We start from the raw sequence: 27935 nt of genomic DNA, 5'->3' as shown, positions 1-27935 counted from the left end.
GTGGCGTTGGAGTCAGGCCGCCCGCCGTGGCGTTGGAGTCAGGCCGCCCGCCGTGGCGTTGGAGTCAGTCGGCAGGCCGCCCGCCGTGGCGTTGGAGTCAGTCGGCAGGCCGCCCGCCGTGGCGTTGGAGTCAGTCGGCAGGCCGCCCGCCGTGGCGTTGGAGTCAGTCGGCAGGCCGCCCGCCGTGGCGTTGGAGTCAGTCGGCAGGCCGCCCGCCGTGGCGTTGGAGTCAGTCGGCAGGCCGCCCGCCGTGGCGTTGGAGTCAGTCGGCAGGCCGCCCGCCGTGGCGTTGGAGTCAGTCGGCAGGCCGCCCGCCGTGGCGTTGGAGTCAGTCGGCAGGCCGCCCGCCGTGGCGTTGGAGTCAGTCGGCAGGCCGCCCGCCGTGGCGTTGGAGTCAGTCGGCAGGCCGCCCGCCGTGGCGTTGGAGTCAGTCGGCAGGCCGCCCGCCGTGGCGTTGGAGTCAGTCGGCAGGCCGCCCGCCGTGGCGTTGGAGTCAGTCGGCAGGCCGCCCGCCGTGGCGTTGGAGTCAGTCGGCAGGCCGCCCGCCGTGGCGTTGGAGTCAGTCGGCAGGCCGCCCGCCGTGGCGTTGGAGTCAGTCGGCAGGCCGCCCGCCGTGGCGTTGGAGTCAGTCGGCAGGCCGCCCGCCGTGGCGTTGGAGTCAGTCGGCAGGCCGCCCGCCGTGGCGTTGGAGTCAGTCGGCAGGCCGCCCGCCGTGGCGTTGGAGTCAGTCGGCAGGCCGCCCGCCGTGGCGTTGGAGTCAGTCGGCAGGCCGCCCGCCGTGGCGTTGGAGTCAGTCGGCAGGCCGCCCGCCGTGGCGTTGGAGTCAGTCGGCAGGCCGCCCGCCGTGGCGTTGGAGTCAGTCGGCAGGCCGCCCGCCGTGGCGTTGGAGTCAGTCGGCAGGCCGCCCGCCGTGGCGTTGGAGTCAGTCGGTTTGGAGAAACCTCCCTGGAAACCAACATTCTGACTGACTGCAGTTTTTCCCTTCACGGTTTTAACATTGTTTGGCTTTTTCAAAGGCAATCCAGATTTCAAGTTTCCAACTGATGCTTCAGTATCCACTTCATTAGTTTCCTGTTGTACTGGAACAAAAATAAAAACAAAATTTAAACAAAACCACAGACACGATTAAGATTTAGTCAAATCCACACCGAGCAACTGGTCCCAGACTTTGTGCCCTACATGACTTTTTGGTCATATGCAAGGATACTGTTGCATAAATATCTACATTATGTCAATGAACAATGTAGATAAGGATTTTTAAGTCAATTACAACACCACTGACCAAAGCCCTCATGCATGTGCCCCACACAAGTGTGCTGTCACATGCTTGTCAACTACTGGCAACAAACTACATAAAACTGGATCTTGCTTACCTTCATCAACATTTTGAGTCAATATTGACTGGAGCAGGGCAAGCGCTCTCTGTATTGAACCATCATTGGCTCCAAGACCTGTAAACACAACATTCTTATTATACCAGAGGTTTTCACATTGAGGGAAAGTTTATACTACAACCTTCAGCTGGTTTCCAAAGTTAACAAATATCTTCCTCCGAGTCCACACATACAGACAGTAACTTACATAAGTGTCTATTTGAATTATGACCCTGTGTTTTATACTTTTAGTTTGAAAACATTACACATAATATAACCATTAAACTCAACTGCTGGCAACAACCCAGTTCTTGACAATTTAAGCATTTCCCCCCCCTTCATTTTTCTTATTTAATAACTTCAAATCACATTGAGTAGTCTTGTCACAGGATACAAGACAAAAAAAAAATGAATACACTTTGTACAACATGCCCTGATAAGCTTTTGAAAATTTTGTGTTCTATACATTTTTCACTCTTTCAGATGAATGACAGGCATTTTAATCACCAACCATCTTGAAATGAATTTTGTAACCGTGTGCCCTCAAGCATAAATTAGAAGCCAGGGACCTTACCTGTCTTTTCCCTCTGCAGCACTTTATTCTGTCTGTGATTCAATCCACTGACTGCAAAACAGGAGGAACATGATTTACAATTAGCACGTTTCTGTTCATTCTTTATGCCGTTTGATGCCAAAAGAGATAACTTGCAATAGCTAAGTGATATTTCCAAATCTTTACACCAGAACCTTCTAGCAGTTCCAAGATCTTATCTTACAAAAATCTACTCCTAAGTTAATTAACATAAGTGTCAAACGAAGCAGAAAGAAGCTACAAAACCTCCAGCAAGCCAAACAGTCAGCAGACAAACGAGAATGGTCCGAACAGCTCCCATTGTTCCAGCAACCAAGCACAGATGGAAGTCACCTGTGAGGTTTAAAAAGGCCACTGTGCAGGCGTCACACCTGCAGCTCATCAGCTCCAATTATCTTGCTTTGGAAGAAAAAGAGGAGCAAAGACGCACTCCACACCAGTTGCTGGCAGTAATGCACCATTTTGCTGTTTGCAACTGCCAAGAAATATTTTAAAAGAAGAAGAGCCGATAAGAAAAGGCAAGAAACTTTGCAGTCTTTCAGCTCATGATAGATCGTACAGGGTTCAGTTTAACTATAAAGATTAATACAGACCAATGTGGAAATGCCAAGATAAGGAAACATCGGAAGATCAATTATTGAAATTTATCTGAAGGGGATTAAAAATATGAAAACCACAAACTTTTGCAAATTTTCAAACATATGAGGGCATGTTGTACTTAAATATTTGTATTTTTTGTTCTGTTCTGATCAGACAGGCACGCAGAAGTTTTTAAACTGTAAGTGCAATCCATCTAAACTGGCAGTAAAGAGACATTTCACATAAGCAAACATGGGCAGCTATAATTGATAAGCATATGCAGGCAAATATGAGTCATAGCTATAATCAGATTCTACAAGCTTTTGTGCCCCACGCTCCCTCCCTTTTTCCCAATTCATTAAATATTCATTAGTACGTGAGGATCTGCCTAGCCCAGGAGCCATCGTCAATCTCCCATTGTTTGCTAGAAATGCTTAAAATGAAGATGTGGAGCTATGTGACATATTATATATGGTCTTTAACAAAGTAAAATATAAAGCAACACCAGTGCTGCTGAAATTTGCTTTATTTTTACAATCATGACATAAATATGACAAACATTGTCCACATAGTTGTTGACGTTTTCTCAAATATGCATGTGTTGCATAACCAGTACATTCCATAGTTGTGCTCTTTTCCATCTCTGTATCTTTCCAGCTAGCGTAGGGGCTGCCGGTATTTGACACGTTTCCTCATGTCTGCAGGGAGAAGATGCAGGAAAGCAAACCGTTAAACTCACATTTCCAGCTGTCACAAAAATCCTGGCCCAACTTAGATGAACGCGTTAGAGAGACGTGCAGGTTCCAGCATGTATTGTGTTGTTATGTGATGTGTCTTGTGTTGTGCACGGTATCTGTCACATACTGATCACACTGGCATTGGAAGAAGGCCAGACCCACAGGAGTCATGTTGTCCTGGTACTTTCTGTAGAGATCCACCGTTTTAAACGTGCGCTGCACCAGTGAATGGCTGTGTGGAGAGACGATACATGCTCAGTGCGTTTTTAGTTATCACACAGATTAACAGTTATGTGCCCACTCAATGCACGCTTTAATCCGGGAGGTGTTTAGAGTATTTGTGGTAAATCGACTTAAAGTCAACATGTCAAGACAATTGATTTTATTTGTTTAGTAATATTCACAGAAGAGAGAGGTTATATTTAGAGGTAAGGACTACTCTGCAAGATTTAATAAACTGAAAATGGAAAGCCGATCTGTAAAGTCCTTATTCGTAAATCAGATATTGGATCTGTATGATTCAAGGTTCACTTTGACAGCAAATTTTCATTTAATTATATTGATAGTCTACTATGACATTTAGTCATAATTTAGGTATCTCAATTCTTTTAGTTTAGTGTAGTTTTAGTGGACCAATTCACACTGATGTGAAGGTTTTTTTCATATTGTGAAATGTCCTGAAAAACAGGTTTCATGAATCTACTTGGCAATTTAATATAGGATAAACAGGTTAGCTTGCCCTGAAGTTACAGTAATGTATTTTGCTGGACGGGTACGATATACACATTTTAGAAGCCATCTGAAGTCTTGCATGGGTCCTCAAAATTGTTCCCAACTTTTCCTGTTGCTGTGTCAGGGCTGTGGATACAGTGGAGTTTCAAGTGCAAGTTGGCGCATTAAGCAACGTGTCAGTTTAATAATCTGAGGTTGATGCTCACCCGAGGCATGTTTCATTTAGTTTATAGATGCTTCCCTTAGGTTGTATCATTATATGATGACCCACATTAATGAGTTAAACTGGAGAAATCTCTTAAAGACATAAATGATCAGGTGATCTCTAATTTCCTGCTTCTTACTGAATGTATTACTCGGCCCTAAAAATATAACCTGATACTTAAACTGGATTGCATCACCTTGGCCTTCAGCAGCACTATGAAGCCACGGAAAGTCTTGTTTTTTACCAGCATTTCCTAAAAATACAGGGAGTGCAGAATTATTAGACAAGTTGTATTTTTGAGGAATAATTTTATTATTGAACAACAACCATGTTCTCAATGAACCCAAAAAACTCATTAATATCAAAGCTGAATGTTTTTGGAAGTAGTTTTTAGTTTGTTTTTAGTTTTAGCTATTTTAGGGGGATATCTGTGTGTGCAGGTGCCTATTACTGTGCATAATTATTAGGCAACTTAACAAAAAACAAATATATACCCATTTCAATGATTTATTTTTACCAGTGAAACCAATATAACATCTCCACATTCACAAATATACATTTCTGACATTCAAAAACAAAACAAAAACAAATCAGCGACCAATATAGCCACCTTTCTTTGCAAGGACACTCAAAAGCCTGCCATCCATGGATTCTGTCAGTGTTTTGATCTGTTCACCATCAACATTGCGTGCAGCAGCAACCACAGCCTCCCAGACACTGTTCAGAGAGGTGTACTGTTTTCCCTCCTTGTAAATCTCACATTTGATGATGGACCACAGGTTCTCAATGGGGTTCAGATCAGGTGAACAAGGAGGCCATGTCATTAGTTTTTCTTCTTTTATACCCTTTCTTGCCAGCCACGCTGTGGAGTACTTGGACGCGTGTGATGGAGCATTGTCCTGCATGAAAATCATGTTTTTCTTGAAGGATGCAGGCTTCTTCCTGTACCACTGCTTGAAGAAGGTGTCTTCCAGAAACTGGCAGTAGGACTGGGAGTTGAGCTTGACTCCATCCTCAACCCGAAAAGGCCCCACAAGCTCATCTTTGATGATACCAGCCCAAACCAGTACTCCACCTCCACCTTGCTGGCGTCTGAGTCGGACTGGAGCTCTCTGCCCTTTACCAATCCAGCCACGGGCCCATCCATCTGGCCCATCAAGACTCACTCTCATTTCATCAGTCCATAAAACCTTAGAAAAACCAGTCTTGAGATATTTCTTGGCCCAGTCTTGACGTTTCAGCTTGTGTGTCTTGTTCAGTGGTGGTCGTCTTTCAGCCTTTCTTACCTTGGCCATGTCTCTGAGTATTGCACACCTTGTGCTTTTGGGCACTCCAGTGATGTTGCAGCTCTGAAATATGGCCAAACTGGTGGCAAGTAGCATCTTGGCAGCTGCACACTTGACTTTTCTCAGTTCATGGGCAGTTATTTTGCTCCTTGGTTTTTCCACACGCTTCTTGCGACCCTGTTGACTATTTTGAATGAAACGCTTGATTGTTTGATGATCACGCTTCAGAAGCTTTGCAATTTTGAGACTGCTGCATCCCTCTGCAAGATATCTCACTATTTTTGACTTTTCTGAGCCTGTCAAGTCCTTCTTTTGACCCATTTTGCCAAAGGAAAGGAAGTTGCCTAATAATTATGCACACCTGATATAGGGTGTTGATGTCATTAGACCACACCCCTTCTCATTACAGAGATGCACATCACCTAATATGCTTAATTGTTAGTAGGCTTTCGAGCCTATACAGCTTGGAGTAAGACAACATGCATGAAGAGGATGATGTGGACAAAATACTCATTTGCCTAATAATTCTGCACTCCCTGTATGTAGGACTGCTTTATACCTCATAGTACTGTATGAGGTAATAGAGCACTTTGCTCTCTGACTGCAGGTTTACTGATGTTTCCTGGGATAGTTAAAAATAGAATGGGAGGCAGAGCCCTCAAATTTCCCACCCCTCTTCTGTGGAATTATTTCCCAGTTTGGATTTGGGAGACAGACATTTTCTTTTATGATTAGGCTGAAGACTTTCCCTTTTGAAAAAGGTTACATTTAGGACTGACCAGGTGACCCTGAATCCTCCCCTAGTTACACTGCAGTAGGTGCTCAGAGTGTTTATTCTTAACTCAGCTCTTTTAACTTGCGTGTGTTTACTCCACTCTGCATTTGATGATTAGTTATTAATCTCTGTCTCTCTTCCACAGCATGTCTGTTGTCCTGTCTTCCTTCTCTCTCCCCAACCGGTCACAGCAGATGGCCCCGCCCCTCCCTGAGCCTGGTTCTGCTGGAGGTTTCTTCCTGTTAAAAGGGAGTTTTTCCTTCCCACTGTCACCAAAGTGCTTGCTCATAGGGGGTCATATGATTGTTGGGTTTTTCTCTGTATGTATTATTGTAGGGTCTACCTTACAATATAAAGCACCTTGAGGTGACTGTTGTTGTGATTTGACGCTGTATAAATAAAATTGAATTGAACTGAACTGAGTTAAACCCCATCCGGTCACAGCACTGCCACCACCAGCTCCTCTTTTTGTTTTCTCTTGCCTACCTTGACTTAGACATTATCATATTATACCACATATAATGTAATATCTGAAATAGCACAAAAAGAAATGAATAAATAAACAAATAAAAGATTCACATGAATAAGAGGAGCCTATAGAGATTCTATATAGCTGTTTGTGCAAAAGCAAAATGTCTTCAGCACCACCATGCATTCAGATCACAATTCTGATTGCAAAAGCTGCCAGAAAGGACCACATTTAAAAAAAAGAAAGAAAAATAGATGTCTGGTTCTGCCCTCTGTCTATTATTGTAGAGTTTTTAAAGCATCTTGAGGCATCTGTTGTTGTCATCTGTTGCTATGTAAATAAAAATGGAATGAAATTAATGTGCAATCAATCAAAACTGGCATAAAACAGACACATGAGCAAAGATCCGCAGCTATTATTGCTAAGAATTTACAATCAAATATGAGTCATAGTTAAAATAAGGTTCCTGAAAAGTTCTGACTCATCAGTGTGGTCTCTGGGGATTTTAACTCAGCAGTGCCATCTGCTGACATTTCTTTGAATGCTTCAGTATACACAAAATTAGGGATAATTACTCAACATTAGAGCAACTGCAGCAATAAAAGTTTATAGTATCAAGTATGAATAAATGTATCTTTTTCTAGACGGCTTTTAGACAAATTTTTGGTCTTTGACATGAACGTCTCGTGGGCTTAAAACTATAAAAATAAATAAATAAATAGTTGAGGCATAAAAATGTTACTTCTATCACATTTTGACTCCACATGTACCTGCTTCTTATTGAGCTGTTAAATGTTGCTGACTTATATTTGGTGTTGCTGGCTGGAAAAATCCCTGCCAGATTATCATTAATAAAATGCTGATAATTGATGTTTAGTGAGTATAAAATGTTTGTTTTTTGGCAAAGGTAAATAAAATGCAGCCCCAGTGCAGCTGAAAATTGCTTTATTTTTACAATCATGACATAAATATGGCAAACACAATTCCACATTGTTGTTGCTGTTTCCTCAAATGTGCATGTGTCTGATAATCAGTATATCCCATAGGTGTGCTCTTTCCCGTCTCTGTATCTGTCCAGGTAGCGTAGGGGCTGCCGGTGAGGGTATTTGACCTGTGGGGGGTGGTACACTGGAGGCCTGATGAACTCAAACACGGGCTCCCTTATGTCTGCAGGAGAAGATGCAGGAAAGCAGACCGTTAAACTCACATTACCAGCTGCCACACAAATCCTGGCCCAATTTAGATGAACACGTTAGAGGTGGGAAACAAGTTCCAGCATGTATTGTGTTGTCTTTTTCCCACACCGTGACTCACTTAGGGTGTTGTGAAAGGTATCTGTCACAGATTGATCCCACTGGCATTGGAAGAAGGCCAGACCCACAGGAGTCATGTTGTCCTGGTACTTTCTGTAGAAATCCACCGTTTTAAACGTGCGCTGCACCAGTGATTGGCTGTGTGGAGAGACGATACATGCTCAGTGCGTTTTTAGGTATCACACAGGATTAACAGTTATGTCCCCACTCAATACATTTTTTAATCCAGGAGGTGTTTAGAGTATTTGTGCTAAATCGAGCTAAAGTCAACATGTCAAGACAATTGATTTTATTTATTAAGGTTTGTGGTATACTAGGAGCATCAGCCACTTGTCTGAAGCATATTTAATATGGCAGAGTTTTTTTTTCCAGCATTTGTGGTCTGCAATAACACGTCATAATTCAGGTCCTATATAGTGATTGTGCGATGCTAGTATTTTACAGAGAGATCTGTATCTCTATCTATCCATTCATCCACATGGTGGTTGCCCCACAGAAACACAAGTTTTGCTTTTAAATTTCCGTCCTCTGCTATGTGTCTGAGATCACCATGTTATCTATATGGTATCTCAACACTTAATGACATTTTAGAGTCAAGAGTAGAAAAACTCAATGTAGCAGAGTGTTTATAGCAACCAGCCTGAGAGTTTGGCTCACATGGGTTACTCGCGCATAAAATGACCTCTAAATTTGAATTGTGTTTAGTATATGTTGTAGTATATCCATCACTACAACCGCACATATATGCCAGGTTTGGGTGGTTCGGGAGGCAGTTGCTAATGCTACACTGAGATTAGTGTTATTCCTACCTACTGAGCACAACACATTTCCTAGTCACAGGTATCTTGCTGTAACTTGCTGTTGGGATGGACTTTGTTATTGTTGTAACTCCATCCAAAAAGAATACATCATCCACCACTCTGATTAGTGTACTACTCACCATGGCGAGGGCCTGATGTTTTCCTGGAAGTTGATGGGCCCATCCTGCTTGAAGAGCACGTAAATATAGCGATGGAAGCCTGTTCCTCTGGCAGGGAAGGGTGGCAGGTAGTGACACAGCTCCTCACCAGCCTGGACTGCTGCGCCCGGTATGTTCCCCCTGCAGAGACATGGATCATTCGAGGAATCCATGAATAACTCGAAACGAGGTTTATTTAGCTTAGATTTAAACTTGAAGTGAGAAATCAATGACAGTAAGCCAACCAGCATAAAGTGAATGGACTGTAAGTTTTTTAGTGCTCATCCAGATGATCTGACCAATCAAAACATCTTACACTTCAAGTTAAGAGCAGAGAACAAAGCTCTGTTTTATTCCATTTCCTTTTTAGGGTTCGCCTTGCTGGGGAGCAAACAAATGCCCTATTTATTAGTTTGTCACCAGCTCCACCTTATGAGCCTCAGTCTGAGCACCACCTGTGTGTGACCTTTGGCACAGATTTTTTTTTTTTTTAAATCTCTGAAAGTCTACCGCAGCGATGGAACACAATTCTTTCAAAAGTCACTCCATCATTTGGTGTTTGGTTTCTGTTGGTAGAAAGCAGTTTCAAAATCTCTCACAGGTGTCACACCTTATTATTGAGTGTTCCTCAGTCCTGACAGAGACCACTCAAGTAAACACAGAAAGGTTTATTTGCAGGATAAAACTGATTACGCAGAACAAACACGTACCAATTTGACTGTGTCCTCAAGCAGACCAATACATGTGGAAAATACTAGTGTAAGAGGATGAAAACCCTGCTCCCACAGCAGAACACAGCCACCAGATTCTCTTGCTGAAGGGGTTGTGCAGGAGTTGTATCCTCAGTTGGCCACAAGATGTCTCTTTTTACACAGAAACTGTACTTACTACACTGATCAGAATCAGAATCATTTAATAATCAATATGGAAATTATGTACTTTGATTATAAACTAGTTTTGACATCTAAATCTTACTCCTGTGAGACAAAGCTCTGTAAATGCAGCAGTCTGCACCATGAAGCTCACACAGTTAAACAGTGCGCCCCAGGGTGGCTGTGGCTACAATGTAGCTGCCATCACCAGTGTGTGAATGTGTGTGTGAATGGGTGGATGACTGGATATGTAAAGCTCTTTGGGGTACATGGGGACTAGTAAAGCGCTATATAAATACAGGCCATTTACCATTTACCATATGTTTTGTGAAACTGGATGCTCAGATTTAGTGGGAAACCTTATACTTTGGAAAATTAGATCAGTAAATTGATCTTGTTGACTTAGGAATTATCTGATTGCACTTTTGTACCTCAGCATAAACACAACATGGTCAGCATATAGTTTTAAAGCTTATTTGACTGGTATGAGACTACTCACACAAGCCAGTGGATGTATTCTGCCTCGTTATCTTGAAGATGCTCATCTGAGGGGGGGAAAAAATTGTACTTAATTTGGACAGTCTGCAAAAGTAAAGAATCCTTCAGTTACTTGTGTGGATTCACTTTTAAACGTATTAAAAGACAGCCAGTCATTCTTAGGACTGTCCACTGATCATTTTGTGTGTACCTGGACAGGTAAGCAGGAGGGTCCACAGGGAGCCCTCCTCTGCATTGAAGCTGATCTGTGGTGCCGTCGCTGCCTGGAGGACCACAAAGAACAGAAAGAACATGATGCAAGAAGATTTATAAAAGGTGTGGGGGGACATAGAATCAAAATCTCTTAACGTACCTCAGTGGGTGTCAGTTGATTCCCATAGTGCACATGAGTGCCGTTATCCTGGCTGTAGCAGACCTTGAGTGTAACCTGAGGTAGAAAATAAGCCATGGGGAAGAGATCTCTGAAGACCCCATAGTGGTCCGCAAGTCTTTTAACATGAAACGGCCCGGTTGTCTTCTCCCAAGTTTCCTGCACTTGATCCAGAGGGATCTTAACTGGTGGACAACAAGGAACCTGTTACCACAGGGTACCAAAACAGAGCGACAGGAGAATTCGTTAGAAACTGATGTAAGCTTACACGTGCGCAGACGAGACGCCCGCTCCAGCTCGACGTTCTTCTTGTTCTCCTTCATCACCTGCCTCTTCTTCTTTACTTCTTTGGTCCTGCAGGGTTGATAGTAGGGCAGTCCGATGTCCACTCGCTCTGCGCCTTCAAACACAACAGAATTCTTTCGTGCTATCTGGAGTTTTTACCATTAAAAAAATGACATTTACAAGACATCACATTGCCCCGATGTTCACTCCATCATCTCACCGTGCTCAGGGTCAGCGTTTTCCACGTAGCTCCTGTAAGTCTTCCACCATACGTCCTTGTTCCTCGCCTCCGCCGCTTGCCTGAAGTAACGATTGTAGCTGCGATACTTCTCTACCGACGCCAGGTTTTTAACATCAATCTCTTCATTTGGCATCGGGCCCAAAGGAGGAACCCGTTTGCAGAGGAATGCTGGAAACATCCCAAACAGTTAGACACATCGCTTTTGAAAATGCTACATCTTTAAATGGTAAAGTGATAGTGTACAATAGTGATCATAGATGGTGATTCACATTTACTTTTCCAGCTGCTGCGCTGTTCTATTTCACCTAATTTGTATTCATTCTGCACCAAAGTATGTTTCTGTGCCTTTTGATTGTCAAAGCTACTGATTTCCCAAATCTGAGTGGGGAGGTGGAAGAATCCATTACATTTTGATACCACGCGGATGACTTTGCCTACATCTGTGAAGTACACAGATGTAGGCATTGCATCCTCAGCGCCTTTCTACTTTGTAAGCAAGGCTACGTAAAAATTATGGGCCAAATGTGAGGAAATGTGGTGGAGAGAAAGAACAAGAGCATGCATTCAAATCCCCTTCTTTAAAATTGAAAACAATGCCTTTAGGGTCTTGGCAGAGGATCAGACAAATGTCATGAAAAGTGAGGATCAAGTTAATTAACTGGGCAGTGTAGTGCCTGTGGGCGAGTCAGACTTTGGAGGAAGAGCACCCCTCATTTCTCTTTGTGTTATTTATCAGCTTGTTGCTGGTTTTACAGCATGACTGAAAACTGCAAAACAAATGGAAATGTGCAGAGGACATTTTGCACTCCGAGTCAACTGTCAGCGAGTGATGAGTTCACTGTCTCGTACTTTACCTGTTTATTCTAAGGCAGATATCTTTGCACCTTTATAACTATGGCTGTGAGTATTTACTGATAACTATATTAGTCACTGGATAATGGCACAGCATACACTTTGCAGTTCAAAATTAAGAAGAAGAAAAAAACAGTAGCAGCTAATTTCCAGAAAATAATGTAACTGATGTATGAGCCGTTTAGCATTAAATGTGTTGACACTCTTACAACACCTCAGTTGTTTTCCTGATCAATGTTTAGCTTGACCAAATTTATTCGTCACATTTGTTTATGAGATTTCTACCATGTCTGTAAGGGGACAGCGTGCATCAGGGTTCTGCTGCAACTAATATAACCTACCGAAATATTTTCTATATTCAAGACGTTCAGGAAGTATTTTAAAAATTGCCAAATACAGATGGACTCCATACCTGTCGTGACAAATGCCCTCGCATTATTGACCCCTAAATCTGTCCCGGTCCGTAAAGCAGCAGCACATACTGTGCGCAGCGCCATCTTGGAATGACTTTCCCCGCCCCTACTTTTTTTTCTTTTTTTTAAACAGAATACGGTGGCCGAGAGGGAAAAAAGAAAAGAAGACACTTAAAACTGAATTATGCAGTCATATACATTATAACATTAAAATTTAATACATAAAAAAATTATGTATATTATGTAAAAAATTATGTAAGGATTTTTGAGGCGAATGTTTCAGTAAATATCTATTCTACATTAATTAAAGCAAAATAAAGCAAACGATTGACATAAATTAAGTAGTATTGCCCTCGCAACTTCACAGCGGAACAGTGTTACAGTTTGTCTCATAGCATACAAAATACAAAATATATGGGTCTTTTTTAAATTTCATTGGTTTCTCGAAAGCACGTGAAGGCGTCCCTTTTTGCGTCATACGTCATCCGGAACGCTTCATCTAGCGATATTCATACAGTGTTCTGCATGAATCTATCTGTTTACGTGGTAAGAATTATTTTTTTGGTACAGCATCTTGCTGGTGAGTGTGTAATGGTGCTCTGTTTTAAGATATCTTTTGACCATTTTAATATGTTGACGAGTATTTGTTTGTAACAGTCCGCGCTAACGTTGAATGACTTGAAAGCATGCTAACGCTGGCTAACATTAGCTTTTCCGTTCACTTGTGTGGTAGCTGACATTAGAATCTGGGACTGCTGCCTTCCTGCTCGCCTGTTATTTTTCCCTATAAATGTTAAGCCAGTTCATAAAGAATATTTTCCTGCCCAAAAATAAAATTGTTTTCTTTAAAAAAACGAAATGAAGTTGTTTGTCTCGAAAGGTGTCATATTATGGTTAACCTCAGCCTTTTTTGTTTCCCTCTACAGAGATGTCTGCCATGTCTTCAGAGATGGAGTCTCAGAATGCAAACCTAAACTGTTCCATTTGCCTGGAGTTCTTCCGGTATCCTGTAACCATCCCCTGCGGTCACACCTTCTGTAAAAGCTGCATCAGCAAGCACTGGGACATTAAGAGCCAGTCTGACATTGGCCCTCAGTGCCCCATCTGCAATGAGGAGTTCAAAATTAGACCTGTCTTGAGGCGTAATGTGTCCTTGTCGGTCCTGGCAGAGACTGCAAACAGCGCTGGCCCCTCATGTAGGGATGCTCTGGTGAGAGGAGGTGAAGGGGCCAGAGCCATGCTGCTGTGCGAGCGCCATAAAAAGCCTTTGGTTTATTACTGCAGGCAGGACAAAAGGTCTGTGTGCAACGAATGTGAAAAGTCAGAGTGCATGAACCACGAAAGGGTCATATTGGAGGAAGAAAGGGAAACTCAAGAGGTATACAAACACAAAGCCTCTGCAGATTTAAAACTGGGAGTGGATTATAGATGATGATTATCACATATTTGTATGACTGTGAAAGAATAAATGATTTTTTTCTTGACTTGATATGTTTTCATTACAGCTGCTGCTGGAAAGGAAGAATACAGACGTGGGGAAACTGCTTGAAGAGACGCAGAAAAGTATAAATGACTTGACTGAGAATATCAATCAAGCTAAGGTAAACTCTCACTTTAAGCCTTTGTAAATGCTTCGCAAAAGGAGGCTTTTAAGTATAAAAGAAATCGAAAGCGTGTGCCCAAATGAACCCAAGCAACTATTTTACACAGCATATTTTAAATTAACAGGTAACTCTTGAGCAGACGTCAGCCTGGGTGAACGCCAAGTTTTCTAACCTGATGAAAATCCTGTCCGAGAAGCAGGAGGCAACAGTGCTTTTTATTGAGGTGGAAAAGCAGGCAGCCCTCGCGGAGGCAGAGGCGCGGCTAACCGAACTCAGCGAGCAATCCCGCCTGCTCAGAGAGCGCCAAGACCAAATTGCGGCACTACATGACCTCCCTGATACTGACCTCATCAGGGTTTGTATCCCTTGCCTTTACACATTTGGGAAGGGGAGGATCTGGTTTTTTATTTTGGTTCATTTTATAGTCCCAGTAGTTTACAAAGGTAAGTATGTGCAGGTTGCTGTTTCATGTAACACGCACAAGTGGATGCGTAGAGCTTTCAGCAAGCTTCCTACTGCTGGATGGCTGCACAAGCATTTTTTTTAAATAACGAAATGTGGGCTTAATTAAACAACACGAGGCTGGTATCTGCTCAATCACAGAAAACCTCAGTGTTTCGCTTCTTTCGACTACAAAGTTTATCAGAGTTGCGGCCCAGGCCTTGTCACGCCTTTCCTATGAGCCACGTAAAAAGAACATTGAGTGTCACAAGAGACATCTTGGAAAATTAATGTTTACTTTATTTGTTATCTCATTAAGAACTTTCCACATAAGTTTATTTTGTCAGATTTTAGTTCCAGGCCAGTGAATGCAGCATGATACTTATTTTGTAAGTTATAGTCTCCCCTTTGCGCTCGATCTGTCTGGTTTGAAAGGCACTGAGAAAATATTCCAACTCTCAGCTTCACAGCAATGCTTTCCTGACCAGTGGGAAACATCACAATGGCGTCTTTTACATATCGACAGTGTGTGGGCCAGACAAGTAGAGGCATTATTTGAGCCAGCTAGGGCAATAATTACACCGTTTAACAGAAACGATGCCTGAAACCTATTAACCACAAATTCTAGGAGCACACTGTAGAGGATCCAGACACATGTCATAATGTAATGAATGGCAGGTGATTTTGAATTGTCATTAGAATTGAGTTTTTATTTCATTTAACAATTGCAGAAGCAGCTTAAACTCACTGTTTCAGCTGTAAGGTCAAACCAAAGTAATTAATCAGACATTGAAACTTTTGCCTATTCGTTAAAGCACTGCCTGAAACCCGCTTCTTCACAGGAATCATCGCACGTAGAAGTCCCGCGCTTCAAGGATATTTCCACAGATGTGACTTCGACCCTGCAGGATCGATTAAACGGCGTCACCGACATCCTCTCCCGAGTGTCTAAGCTGGTGTCTGAGGACCTGGAGAAAGCTGTGACCACCGCTGTGGGTCATGACAGAGAAGGTGACCTGTCACTAGGAAAGATGAAGCATGTTAGCTCGATCCGCCTTCAGACGGTCCTCATGTGTTCTCATGCATTGTCTTTGGTTTCCAGGTTCTCCTCAGGACAAGAGGCCAGTACTCGCTGTGGTTCCCAGCCCCGCTGCTCCGTGCCACCCTGTTGGGAAGGAGGGCCTCAGTGCTTGTGAGTTCTAAGAGACATTTTATAACTAAGGACCTCTAAAACTTTTCTAGATCACTGTTCCAGCTTTAATCTGCCTGATTCATTTTCTTCCTTCTTACAGACCGATGCTCTCTGACTTTTGACCCACGGACAGCCAATGGGCATCTAGTTCTTTCCCAGGAGAACCGCAGGGCTGAGCACTTGACATCAGGGCCACGCGCTGTCCCCGCTCATGAAGCCCGCTTTGATCACACCTGGCAGGTGCTGTGCTTTCAGGGATTCAAACACGGACAGCACTACTGGGAACTGGAGGTGTCCAAGCCTTGGGCCTACCTCGGGGTAAGGATATCATAATGCTGTGTAGGCTGTGGCTTTGTGACACATTGCTTTGTAGAGGGTCGCTAACGGGAACATTCTAGGTCCTGCCGAATAAATCGTTGATATGTATGTAGAGGTCATCAGAACTAATGATTCCATGCAGATTGTAGCTGCACGTATTCAGTCCACAACAGGTGGAAATCGGCATGTAACAAGCTCAGGAACCTAACTTGTGACCCACACATGTTACATGAACCTGTTCAATAGTAGATCCACTCTGTCTGATCAGTCGAGAATGTTTCAACAGATTTTCCTTATGTGTTATACAGGGATTCATTGTTCCCAGAGAAATGACCACAGGATGCTAATGTTTCACTTGTTCTGCGCATCTTCCTCCCCAGGTAACCTACGAGAGCATCCCCAGGAAGGAAAAGGGCAAGAGATGCATGGTGGGAATGAATGAACTGTCCTGGAGCCTGCAACTGGACGAGCACCAGCTCAGCGCCTGGCACAACGGCCGGCGGGAGACCATCCCCGGCAACTCCCATCACAGCCGCATCGGCATGCTGCTGGACTACGAGGCGGGTACGCTTACCTACTACGGAGCCGGCCAGACAAGGCTGCACGCCTTCCACTGTGCCTTCACCCAGGAGCTGTTTCCCGCCTGCTGGATAGGAGAGGGGGTCAGCATCACCCTCTGCTCTTCATGAGCGGACTTGTAAAAGAGGGGAACAAGTGGAATTCTAGGAATACTATGAATCATGGCCACAATCTGACTTGACATAAAGAACCCCCTCCCCCCGCCTCCAAACAATCTAGGAGCTTCTTTTAAATTCACTTTTCTCTTCTGGGACGACTGCCTTCCTGCATTGTTTTTAGTAGAAGAACTGACTTACTGGGATTTTCTTTCCTCTAACATGTTTGCCATTTGGTTTTGCATTGTCACTTATCACAATGTTGCTAAGGAAACCGTTTATATGCATACGTAAGGGGCTTTTAAAACGATTTGCAGTTTTAGTTCACACTAATTCATTTTTTTTAACATGTGATAAATAATGTTCATGTGTCCTATTTCAGGTAGGAAAAAAACAGTTACATTTCAGTGGGTCACACTTTTGAGCTTTCATTACCTAAAGCTTAGAAACAAGTGTCTCCTCATGAGACACTGAACTCTGCATACATGCTGGATTATGTCTTTAATTAGGGCACACACCCTTGTTGAAACAAATGTTCTTTTTTCCAAAATAGCATTACAATATATGCTGTGTGATTAGTGAAAAGATACCTACTGAGGTGGAGGTGAATGCATCAGTAATACTGTGTTGTTTCTGTGCCAGCACAGGAGGACAACTTGAACACACGGTCTTACACATGTCAGATTTGAGTATTTTTGATTCTGCCCTAAAGAAATGCACTTCAGGCTACATGAGAAGTTTCCTATAGGTTGGCGAGGACCTGTTACACTCATTCCATTTGAAAAACATGAATTGACTCTAAGGGAAATTTATGATTCTTTTTAGCAAAGGTGAAATTCGATATTGTCCTGACTTTATTTTTAAAGTTCAATTAAAGCATCATATTAGTAGATTCACCTATTGTATCAATTTGAATATCTTCAGTGACTTCACTCGGAAGTTATCTCATTCATATTTTCAGGAAACTTGAGGTCGGGGTTACCAAGACACAAACCGACAGAAAAGCATAATGGGCCCACTTTTGTAGCTTTATGTTCATCACACAGAGTGAATTGTATCAGATGGAAACTGATGAATATCCGCCTGTGCCAGAGCATATGTCCACATACAAATGAAAACAGCAAATGTAAAGGGATGCTTGGGAAAAAAAATTTCAAGGCTCAGATGTTTAGGGTAAATATTGTACTCATACATGTCCAAACCTCATTGTGTTTTCTGATAATATTCACATGTATGCTGAGCTCATTCTACGGAAGTATGTGAGCTACTGTAGGTGAAAGAAAAATGTTGCAGGCTGTAGCGCTACTACTGAGAACACAACTGAAAATCGAAGGCTGCGTTATCACGTTGCGATCTGATCTTGACTGCGCAAACAAATGGTGCCGACGGTTGACGGTGCTGAGCCGGAATCTGATGTATTGTGCTGGTGTGTGCATATTTTGGGGCAGATGATTTTTAGATTATGAGGGTTTACAAATCTTAGCTTAGCTGAGAACTTTTAGCACATTTAAAGTGGGTTACTGCTGTGGATTTGCACAAGTTTCCTGAAGACAAGGAACAGCTGAGGAAAAGCACATTTGGCTGTTTTGGCCTAATGATTGGGGGAAAACTTTCTGTCACTCTTCCTGCTGACTGTTGCATATGTTTGTCAGAACTGCTAATGCACTATACTGTGGACTATTAAAACTTATGATAGCAATACTCTGCTGAAATAAAGACAGACACTCTGAATTCTTTATTAAAATCCAGTCCAATGCATACATGCATCAGTTGAGCTCATGCCTTGTTTTCTTACTCGAGTTGTTAATTATTCAATAAATTAGTTTGAATTAAATACAGAGCTTTATTTTTATTTTACACACAGCCATGACGGAGCATACAGGAACCCGATGCATAGCATTCTAAAAGTGCAAAGAATCAGCCGCAGATGTGCCACAGATACAGTATATAGATTGGAGACCGCAGAGGAAGGAAGAATAGAAGATGAGATACTCAGATTGGACCTCAAACTGAAGAGTAATAATCACGACCACAGAAACAAGAGTTCACTGATGGTTCTGTTTGTGTATACAATGTTAAAAATGCAGTGAAGATGAAAGCAGGCTGATGGTGAGTCTGACCGTGCGTCTTCTCTAACATCTGGAAGCGTAATAAAATAGGGAGTGACATCATTGGGTGACTGCTTTGCTCTTGCAACATTATAAAGATAATCCCTCCTGGCAGTCGGTCCCTCCAAAAGCCCAGCCGTCCTCTCCCCTGCTCTAATCCAGGATCAGGGATTGGCTGCTGTGGCTCAACGCCGCTCTAATCTTTGTGGTCCGCTCGTCGGCCAAAACGCGTCAAAGCAGGTAGGGCCACCCTGCAACCCGCTCGTTAAAAAAGCTAGTTCTTCTTTAGGTTAGTGTTCTTGATAAAATAATGTTATTTTTAAGTCTACATATTAAAAGCCTGTACACACAAATAATAGAAAAATAAAATACTGCGTTCATTTCGCCTCTGGACAGGTTAGCAAAGTATTTACTATCATTTATCTGAGTCTAGTTTTATAGACAGTCACAGGACATCATGAGCACAGCTGAAGTTAAGGTTGCTGCACGATTCTGGGGAGGCTTCCAAGGCAAGAAATACTAAAATAGCTCATCAGGTTACAAGGTTTTAATCAAAAAGCCCTCAAAACCACTCCAAACACTTTGGCCTGAACAATCTGTTCTTCCTCAGAAATTGCTACCAACACTTCTTCTTTGCTACTTTACATCACGTAAAGGTGCATTTGAAGAGAATGAAGCTGATTACAATATATGAGTCGTTACAAGGAATGCAGGCTGAGGCGGGAAAGCAATTGGATGACTTTAAGGTTAGATCAAAATGGAGATGAGCTGGAAGGAGATTAGGATGAAAAAAATTGATTATCTTGGGGGGGGGGAAAAAAGAACATACTGGCCCTCCTACTGTCCGGTTAATGTAAGAGAAATAATGAGATCCAGCAGGATGGAAGATAGAGGACAAAGAGGAATGAGGGAGACATTAAGCAGGTCTATTGGTTCTTCTTGTCTTCTGGAGGAGAGTAGGGAGGAGGCTTGTCCTGGAAAGAGAGGAGAGTTTTGTTTTGAGCATGTGAAAGATGGTGCCATGTAAACAGAAGAGTAGGAACACACAGTGGTCTTGGATTACTGCCATTCACAGACTGAAGCTGTGGCAAACAACTGGCTTTTAACCCCATAAAACGTGGTTTTATCAGTGACTTCCACTTGCTGTAACACCTTAACCAGGTCATCCACTGATGTGGTTTCTGCATAGCTGCTAGCATCAGTGACTGTCTCACAGCAAAGTAGAGACAAAATAAATACAGGGAGTGCAGAATTATTAGGCAAGTTGTATTTTTGAGGAATAATTTTATTATTGAACAACAACCATGTTCTCAATGAACCCAAAAAACTCATTAATATCAAAGCTGAATGTTTTTGGAAGTAGTTTTTAGTTTTAGCTATTTTAGGGGGATATCTGTGTGTGCAGGTGACTATTACTGTGCATAATTATTAGGCAACTTAACAAAAAACAAATATATACCCATTTCAATGATTTATTTTTACCAGTGAAACCAATATAACATCTCCACATTCACAAATATACATTTCTGACATTCAAAAACAAAACAAAAACAAATCAGCGACCAATATAGCCACCTTTCTTTGCAAGGACACTCAAAAGCCTGCCATCCATGGATTCTGTCAGTGTTTTGATCTGTTCACCATCAACATTGCGTGCAGCAGCAACCACAGCCTCCCAGACACTGTTCAGAGAGGTGTACTGTTTTCCCTCCTTGTAAATCTCACATTTGATGATGGACCACAGGTTCTCAATGGGGTTCAGATCAGGTGAACAAGGAGGCCATGTCATTAGTTTTTTTTCTTTTATACCCTTTCTTGCCAGCCACGCTGTGGAGTACTTGGACGCGTGTGATGGAGCATTGTCCTGCATGAAAATCGTGTTTTTCTTGAAGGATGCAGACTTCTTCCTGTACCACTGCTTGAAGAAGGTGTCTTCCAGAAACTGGCAGTAGGACTGGGAGTTGAGCTTGACTCCATCCTCCACCCGAAAAGGCCCCACAAGCTCATCTTTGATGATACCAGCCCAAACCAGTACTCCACCTCCACCTTGCTGGCGTCTGAGTCGGACTGGAGCTCTCTGCCCTTTACCAATCCAGCCACGGGCCCATCCATCAGGCCCATCAAGACTCACTCTCATTTCATCAGTCCATAAAACCTTAGAAAAATCAGTCTTGAGATATTTCTTGGCCCAGTCTTGACGTTTCAGCTTGTGTGTCTTGTTCAGTGGTGGTCGTCTTTCAGCCTTTCTTACCTTGGCCATGTCTCTGAGTATTGCACACCTTGTGCTTTTGGGCACTCCAGTGATGTTGCAGCTCTGAAATATGGCCAAACTGGTGGCAAGTGGCATCTTGGCAGCTGCACTCTTGACTTTTCTCAGTTCATGGGCAGTTATTTTGCGCCTTGGTTTTTCCACACGCTTCTTGCGACCCTGTTGACTATTTTGAATGAAACGCTTGATTGTTCGATGATCACGCTTCAGAAGCTTTGCAATTTTGAGACTGCTGCATCCCTCTGCAAGATATCTCACTATTTTTGACTTTTCTGAGCCCGTCAAGTCCTTCTTTTGACCCATTTTGCCAAAGGAAAGGACGTTGCCTAATAATTATGCACACCTGATATAGGGTGTTGATGTCATTAGACCACACCCCTTCTCATTACAGAGATGCACATCACCTAATATGCTTAATTGGTAGTAGGCTTTCGAGCCTATACAGCTTGGAGTACGACAACATGCATGAAGAGGATGATGTGGACAAAATACTCATTTGCCTAATAATTCTGCACTCCCTGTAAAGACTGGCTGACCTTCTGCAGAATGATGCAGGTAGGGATGTTTCTGATGTTAATGGCTGATGGCCAATGCCTGTGCTGATTATTTTGCTTTTATTATGGTTTTTGTGTCAGGGGATAACACGAAATGTTACCCATGGAAAATATCTGACCTGATTTCTTTCCCACTGAAAAAAAATTTGATGTGATAATATATTGGTTATTCATCGTTAAATGGCATTTTAAGGCTGATATCTGTCAACTACATTGCTACATTTCAGTGTTGTACATTAACCGTAGCGCTGAAACAAATTACACATTTCTCCAAAGTGGTGAAGACGGCTGCATGAAGGGCATCTCCTCTCTGGAGCTGTTGTCCAGACAGTAGATTGCCCTTCTTGTTGCACGTTGAAGCTCTACTTGGAACCTTGTTAAGATCCAACCATGCAAAATATGATTTTCCAAGTGGTCTTAAACTTTGATCAGGACTGTAGCATCACACAGTTGGTGGAGATCTGCTGTCTGCGCATTAATGATATGAATCTCACATTCCACCACATCCCAAAACAAGGAATTTTCACCCACAGAACTGCTCACTGGATATTTTCTCTTTTTTGCTTCTTTCTCTGTAAACCTTAGAAATGGTTGTAAAGGAAAATCACAAATTCCCAACACCAAAATAAAATAAAATGACTTTTTTTCTACACTGGTAAATTAATCTGACTTGATGCCCCAGCTTAAATTTAGCAATACGTTTAAAAATCATGCAAATACACTGCGCTAAAATACACTCCTCTGTATACAAAAAGGCCAGCACTTTTCAAATTTCAAATTTCAAATTATACACCAAATGAGTTTATTTTGGATCTGCAGTCACTGTTAGTATAGCAATACTAGCAATGACTACAAACAAACAGATGACAAATGGAAAGGAAATACAGCTCAATTCAAAGAGACATGGAAATTCAAACACTGTCTCACAGCCACTGAAAGAAAATCTTCGACAAGATTTACATTCTCATTTTAAAAAAAACTTGTAAAGCAGAAACATGAAGGGCAGCTCACCTGCGGCAGGTACACATGTGTAGGGGGCAGTGTGGCACAGCTGGCACTCGCTGCTGCTTCAGCGGCTTTGGCCTCCGCTGGGAAAGCGAGTGAGACAAAGGAGGGGTTCATTAATTAAACATGGGTCTTACTAATAACCCCCGGGACATATGAGATGAGAGGTGCTAAACGCGCTGCAGGTACGACGGCCTTTGCATTGAGAGAGAAAAAAAAACGGCAGTTTAAAATCTCCATGACTTGCAGATAGCATTTTTCCAGCGCAAAGTGTTTTAAATATTTTGGAGATCTGACATTAGCTTATCTTTAACCTTAAATTCCTTAGTACAACATCTCTGTGATGCTGAATTAAGCTCATGTGATATCAGTGCAGTGCATTCATTGTTAGAAAGCAGGCAACATGTTGCCCTTCCTACTGCTTTATGTATCCAGGCCCAAACAACACAAAGTACTTCCAATAATGTACTGTATGCATCGCTTCAAATATCTTGAGAAAAAAAAAAACTATCCACACTTTCCAAACAAATTACTTTTCTTAGTTTTCAATTTAAAATTTACCTGTAATCATTCAATAAAGGAGAATATTTTTTAAAACAATCAAGGTCCACAATCTATATACCACTAAATATATACTAAAGACAAATGATTTTTTTACAGCAGATATTTCACTTGGTGTGGCAGGAAAAAGCAAAAATATAATGAAAGACATTTCATTAACATTATACTGGGTCTTGGTAAAGCTCTCCTTTTGTATATGTTCTGTACTCACATCTTGTTGCATGCTCAATCATCCAGGTAAGTAAATCTCCAAAAGTTGATTCTGTTCATCTGGACGTTGCGTTTTTCAGTAGGAGAAACATTTCTCCCACTGAAAAACGCAACGTCCAGATGAACAGAAACAATTTTTGAAGATTCTGTACTCACATATAATGTTTGTACATTTATGAAATGACAAAGGCATTCTATTCTTTTCTAACAAGACCTGTGTGAGCAGATCTGTTCCAACATGATATGTAAATGTTAAAGTATAAAATAGAGTGATGAACGCGTGCAGAAACTCAACATCCCTTTTTTCCTAATAGCATGATGTTTTTATTTAGGCTGTAGCTGAAGTCAGAGCTTCTCTACCGGAGATTTTCACCTGCTGCCGAGGAGGGGAGGTCTGGATCATGTGGTGGCTGCTGACCCAGAGGAGCAGAATAAGGAGGTGGAGGTATGTATGCTGCAGAGGCATCAAATGCTGGAGGAGTGGCGTAGAATCCATCTGGAGTCCGAGAACAGAGAGTTGCAGTTTAGTTTTCACTTTCACAAGATGTGGATCTAAGCTGACAACAATTCTGAAAAGCACCTGGAGGAGGAGGGTTAGGGTAGGAGTAGCCGGGTGGAGGTCCTGCTGGGTACATTCCATTAGCAGGTGGAGGTGGGTAAGCGTAGGCCCCATTAGCCATGTAGGGGCATCCACCAAAGCCAGCAGTTACAGGCTGACCTCTGGATGCTGAAAATGTGAGGCAATAAATCGATTAATAAGTCCATGAAATATCAGGAACTGTACTATTTCATGTGTTCTGCTTTGTTAACATACCCTGAGCTGCAACCTGCAACATGTACTGGCCAAACTCTATGGCTCCTCCAACAGCAAAGATGAGCTTGAAAGTAGCACTGCCCTCCCAACCGCCTCCAAGAGAGATTCAAGAGAGGGCTTAGAGACACAAGATGCTGCGTGTTCCATTACAGCATAACGGGGAAAAAGTACACCTACCTCCAGGCTCTGCATTGACTGTGCCCTTGATGTAATTGGCTCCCAGGACAGGCTGTTTGATCTCACAGCCCTTCATCAGGTAGAAAGGCATCATAAAAGACTGCAGCGCATCCCGCCCTTTAGCCAGGAAGATCACCTGGGATTAAAAGAAGAAACAGCATCATATTAGCAGCTAATATGATGCTGTTTCTAATAATTAGCTAATAATTAGCTACTCCCAAACTAACCTTAAATGATAGTAATTAGAATGATAGAGTTCTGCTCTTCTGCTCTGCTAGTACGTGATGTGAATTGTGGCACCATTATGCCAGCACAAGGCTTCGGCTAAACAAAGAGGAAGACTTGGTGGTGTTGTCACTCACCCTGTATGGAGTCAGGTAGATGCTGCCCTTCTTGCTCTTTCTGAAGGCTTCGGGCAGCCTTTCCGTGTCACAAAAAACAAGCTCCACATTGTCATGGTTCATCAGCACACTAGATCCAAAAAGAGAAAGGAGACGCTGGAACCAGCTGATTGTAGGAACCAGAATTCTTTCCAACATTTTTTGTGTGCATCAAAAAGAAAATCTGTAATGTTTGTATAAGCATTTGACCTACTTTCATCTTAAAAGCTTAAAATGAGATCATTGGGTTATTGTGCAACCGTCCATTGCCTTTAGTACAAAGTACTATAGGCAGAGGATTAACATGCCATCTAGTGACAGAGCTTACTACAGGTTCCGGGTTAGCTCTAATGGGTTTATCATTACACTGCAGCATGTTCTAGAAGAAGCTGGCCATTATTTTTGACTCATGCTAATAAACAAAACAAATACTTTAGCACAGAGGCCAGGCCAGAGCGCAGACTGAAGGCTATGCAGCTATTGCATTGCAATATATGCTCAGCTATTCCTGCAATGAGGCGAAATAACGTTTTAGACTTATTACAACATTTAAAAACCACTAAACATTTATGTAATCCTAGTCTGCGGTGATGATATAACAGACTGAAGGGCCATATTTCGGCTAAGAGTCCGGGACCCGGTTCTGTAAGATGCGACGCGAATATTAGATTAGAAAAAATGACGTTGAAATAATTAACATAGCCATGCTAGTCGTGAAGCATTCAGAGGTTTATTTTGCATCGATTAGGAGCAACTCTTCAATTCGCACTATATCATATAAAAGGCTCTTTGTAAAAAGAAAAAAAATGATACTGTAGTTAAAAATGAAAGCAAAATTATTATTTCACGGTGTTCGACAAAAGCTTTTACACATATGTTTGTTTAAAAAAAAATAAGCTACCAAATGCTAAAAGTTAGAAATTCAGTGCAGCGTTTACTGTGTGGCAGGTGTGTCTGTGTATTAACCGAATAATAATGTTTGCAGTGCTACTGATATGTAAACTATCTCCATGACATGTCAGAGCCACATTATTTTTGAATGAGTCTGGTGTGACGCTCGTCCCAAAGAGCGGGTATAACTTATCCGTGGCTGGTTAACTGTAACGGCTAGCTAACAGCTGCTAACTGACGTTACCTTTCACTGTTGTTGATGATGACACCACCGGACTCCGAGTGATTCTGATTCAGAGTCATGTCGACGGCCCTCCAGATTGTCTGGAAAAGATTAGATACTGTTTTATTCAGTCAGAAAAACGTATCCAAAGGCCTCTCTGGATCCTCGGTGACTTCCCTCCGCGCGGATAACGGTTGTTGTGATACAGAGCCAGCTGAGGTTGCCGCACCTGCCCTTCCGCCATACGTGTGAAACGCCCACCGCGTGACGTCACGCCCCTTTAAAAAGTCGGTTTGCCCTAAGCCTTTCAAAACATTCAGTCTGATTTTAAATATTTCTTTAATAAATTTACGATCAAATGTCTATGACTGAATGACGTTTAAATGACCGACACGAGCTCTACAAGGTTCTACCAATTGCAATATAGCTTCTAATAATAGTAATAATGCTAGAAAATCATCATATACGTAAGACTTTTAATGTGGCTAACTACGCCTCTATAGTTAGTAGTACAGTTAGATGTAAATAATAATAATAATATCAATTAATTAAAAAAAGAATGAAAGACTTCTTTACATCATGAGTCTGGCTGATGTACCAGTTAGCCTAAATAGAAATGTATTCTTACTTAATTAGTATTATTACCGTCAAGGCAGGGTCAGCCTTACCTGTTTAAGGGACAGACAATATATTTCAAGTGAGTCACAGGCATTGACAAACAGAAGTAAGTCAAAAATTCTATTTGTAGTACTGAAATGCCTCTTACATTATGTAACAGAATGAGTCAGGAGAAGGTGAGTGGTCAGGTTAGTCAGAAGCACCCACATCCTTGTAAAAGATGCAACAAGTGGTGTGTGTTGGCTAACAATAGTTGACATCTATGTCTGACCCTCTAAATTCCATGCACAAAGCTATTATATGAGCCAGAAAAACAAGGAACAGATAATAGATTATACAAAGTTGTTAAATGAAACAGATGGGTCAAATGTCACTTTTCACTCCAATGTGCTAATACACGGGAGGTGATGTAACTACCCTTACTGTCAAAGTTTACTGCTATCACATGAAGCTCTAGGATGCCATCATGGAACATGTCATACCTGGATTGCAGCTCATATCACTTCAGTGCTACCATAGAGGTAAACTCTCAATGCCTACACAAGCAGCTGTGTGGAAACACCTGGCTGATGATTGAAATTTACTCTAAAATGATTGTATAAGAATTCTGAATAATTATAAGAACTCCATCACCTCAACATCAACATAAATTATTTGTTTAATTCAAATAATTTTCAACTAAAATTCCCAAATATTCATTAGCTGTGTTTTTTAATATGCTGCACACATGCTAATAGATTTGTATATTGCTTCTATATTATTAGTCTAATAAAAGCAAAAGTCCTTAAGAATTTTATTTGATTGAACATTTTATAAACCAAAGATTTTGAGATTTCATTGAAAAAAGTCATCAGATGCACTGTAAAACTTGATATACTGTCACCTTAACCGGTGTGTAGAATGCAAAATTTAGCTAGTTAGCTATAAGCTAAACTTGCTTTTTTAATCTAGCTAATTTAAAAACGATGTAGCCAGTTGAAAATAGAGAATATATAATATAGTGAAAGCAATTACTGAAACAGTTTAAGAAAGGGTACCTTAAAGTAAAGACTGAGATATGGTTTTGTATAGAATGTGATGTCTTTGTGATTGATAGTGTTAGAAATAAGGTTTCTTTTTAACATTAGTTGCAATTGTACACTCATAATAGAGTTGATACACTCTTCATTAGAATTATACAAGCTTTACTAATCTCAAGCTGTGAAGGGTTAACAAAGAGGCATGGAAGGAGTTGAGTGTTGAAAGTAAATTGCTTCACCTTTACACAACACAGTTTCAGATAGGACAGGCTGCTTGGCTTTGGGTGTCTGACAACAGGTGGTTCTAGTGGACAAGACATGGAGACT

General features: G+C 41.9%; 4 protein-coding genes across 4 annotated transcripts; 1 reads left to right on the top strand and 3 right to left on the bottom strand.

Annotated features, from left to right (window-relative positions):
- Nucleotides 1–12: 12 nt before the first annotated feature.
- LOC146702603 (uncharacterized) lies at nt 13–2431 on the bottom strand. Its single transcript, XM_085467299.1, has 4 exons — nt 2212–2431; nt 1948–1998; nt 1374–1451; nt 13–1079 (listed from the first exon to the last, which is right to left on the bottom strand). The coding sequence occupies exons 1-4, from the start codon at nt 2345–2347 to the stop codon at nt 13–15; spliced, it is 1332 nt and encodes a 443-aa protein (XP_085323425.1). The 5' UTR covers nt 2348–2431.
- Nucleotides 2432–7676: 5245 nt separating this feature from the next.
- Nucleotides 7677–12657, bottom strand: mrpl38 (mitochondrial ribosomal protein L38). Its single transcript, XM_085465536.1, has 9 exons — nt 12550–12657; nt 11265–11453; nt 11028–11159; nt 10742–10944; nt 10580–10652; nt 10391–10436; nt 9002–9160; nt 8063–8199; nt 7677–7915 (listed from the first exon to the last, which is right to left on the bottom strand). The coding sequence occupies exons 1-9, from the start codon at nt 12632–12634 to the stop codon at nt 7779–7781; spliced, it is 1161 nt and encodes a 386-aa protein (XP_085321662.1). The 5' UTR covers nt 12635–12657; the 3' UTR covers nt 7677–7778.
- Nucleotides 12658–13032: 375 nt separating this feature from the next.
- On the top strand, nt 13033–18537 carry trim65 (tripartite motif containing 65). The gene is made up of 8 exons (XM_085465534.1): nt 13033–13096; nt 13477–13928; nt 14056–14151; nt 14279–14509; nt 15438–15606; nt 15698–15787; nt 15888–16105; nt 16486–18537. Exons 2-8 carry the CDS (start codon nt 13479–13481, stop codon nt 16792–16794), a joined length of 1563 nt encoding a protein of 520 aa, XP_085321660.1. The 5' UTR covers nt 13033–13096; nt 13477–13478; the 3' UTR covers nt 16795–18537.
- An 882-nt stretch (nt 18538–19419) lies between these two features.
- Nucleotides 19420–26245, bottom strand: wbp2 (WW domain binding protein 2). Its single transcript, XM_085465535.1, has 8 exons — nt 25993–26245; nt 24840–24948; nt 24478–24613; nt 24301–24393; nt 24067–24213; nt 23860–23982; nt 22722–22798; nt 19420–19861 (listed from the first exon to the last, which is right to left on the bottom strand). Exons 1-8 carry the CDS (start codon nt 26049–26051, stop codon nt 19814–19816), a joined length of 792 nt encoding a protein of 263 aa, XP_085321661.1. The 5' UTR covers nt 26052–26245; the 3' UTR covers nt 19420–19813.
- Between the last annotated feature and the right edge of the window lie 1690 nt (nt 26246–27935).

This window comes from Copadichromis virginalis, linkage group LG8 (genome assembly GCF_057382275.1).
Source record: "Copadichromis virginalis isolate Kocher_CV1m ecotype Utaka linkage group LG8, C_Virginalis_male_GT1.1, whole genome shotgun sequence".
NCBI lineage: Eukaryota > Metazoa > Chordata > Actinopteri > Cichliformes > Cichlidae > Copadichromis > Copadichromis virginalis.
The sequence above is the reverse complement of the archived record's forward strand: the minus strand, read 5'-3'. Positions and strand labels throughout refer to the sequence as shown.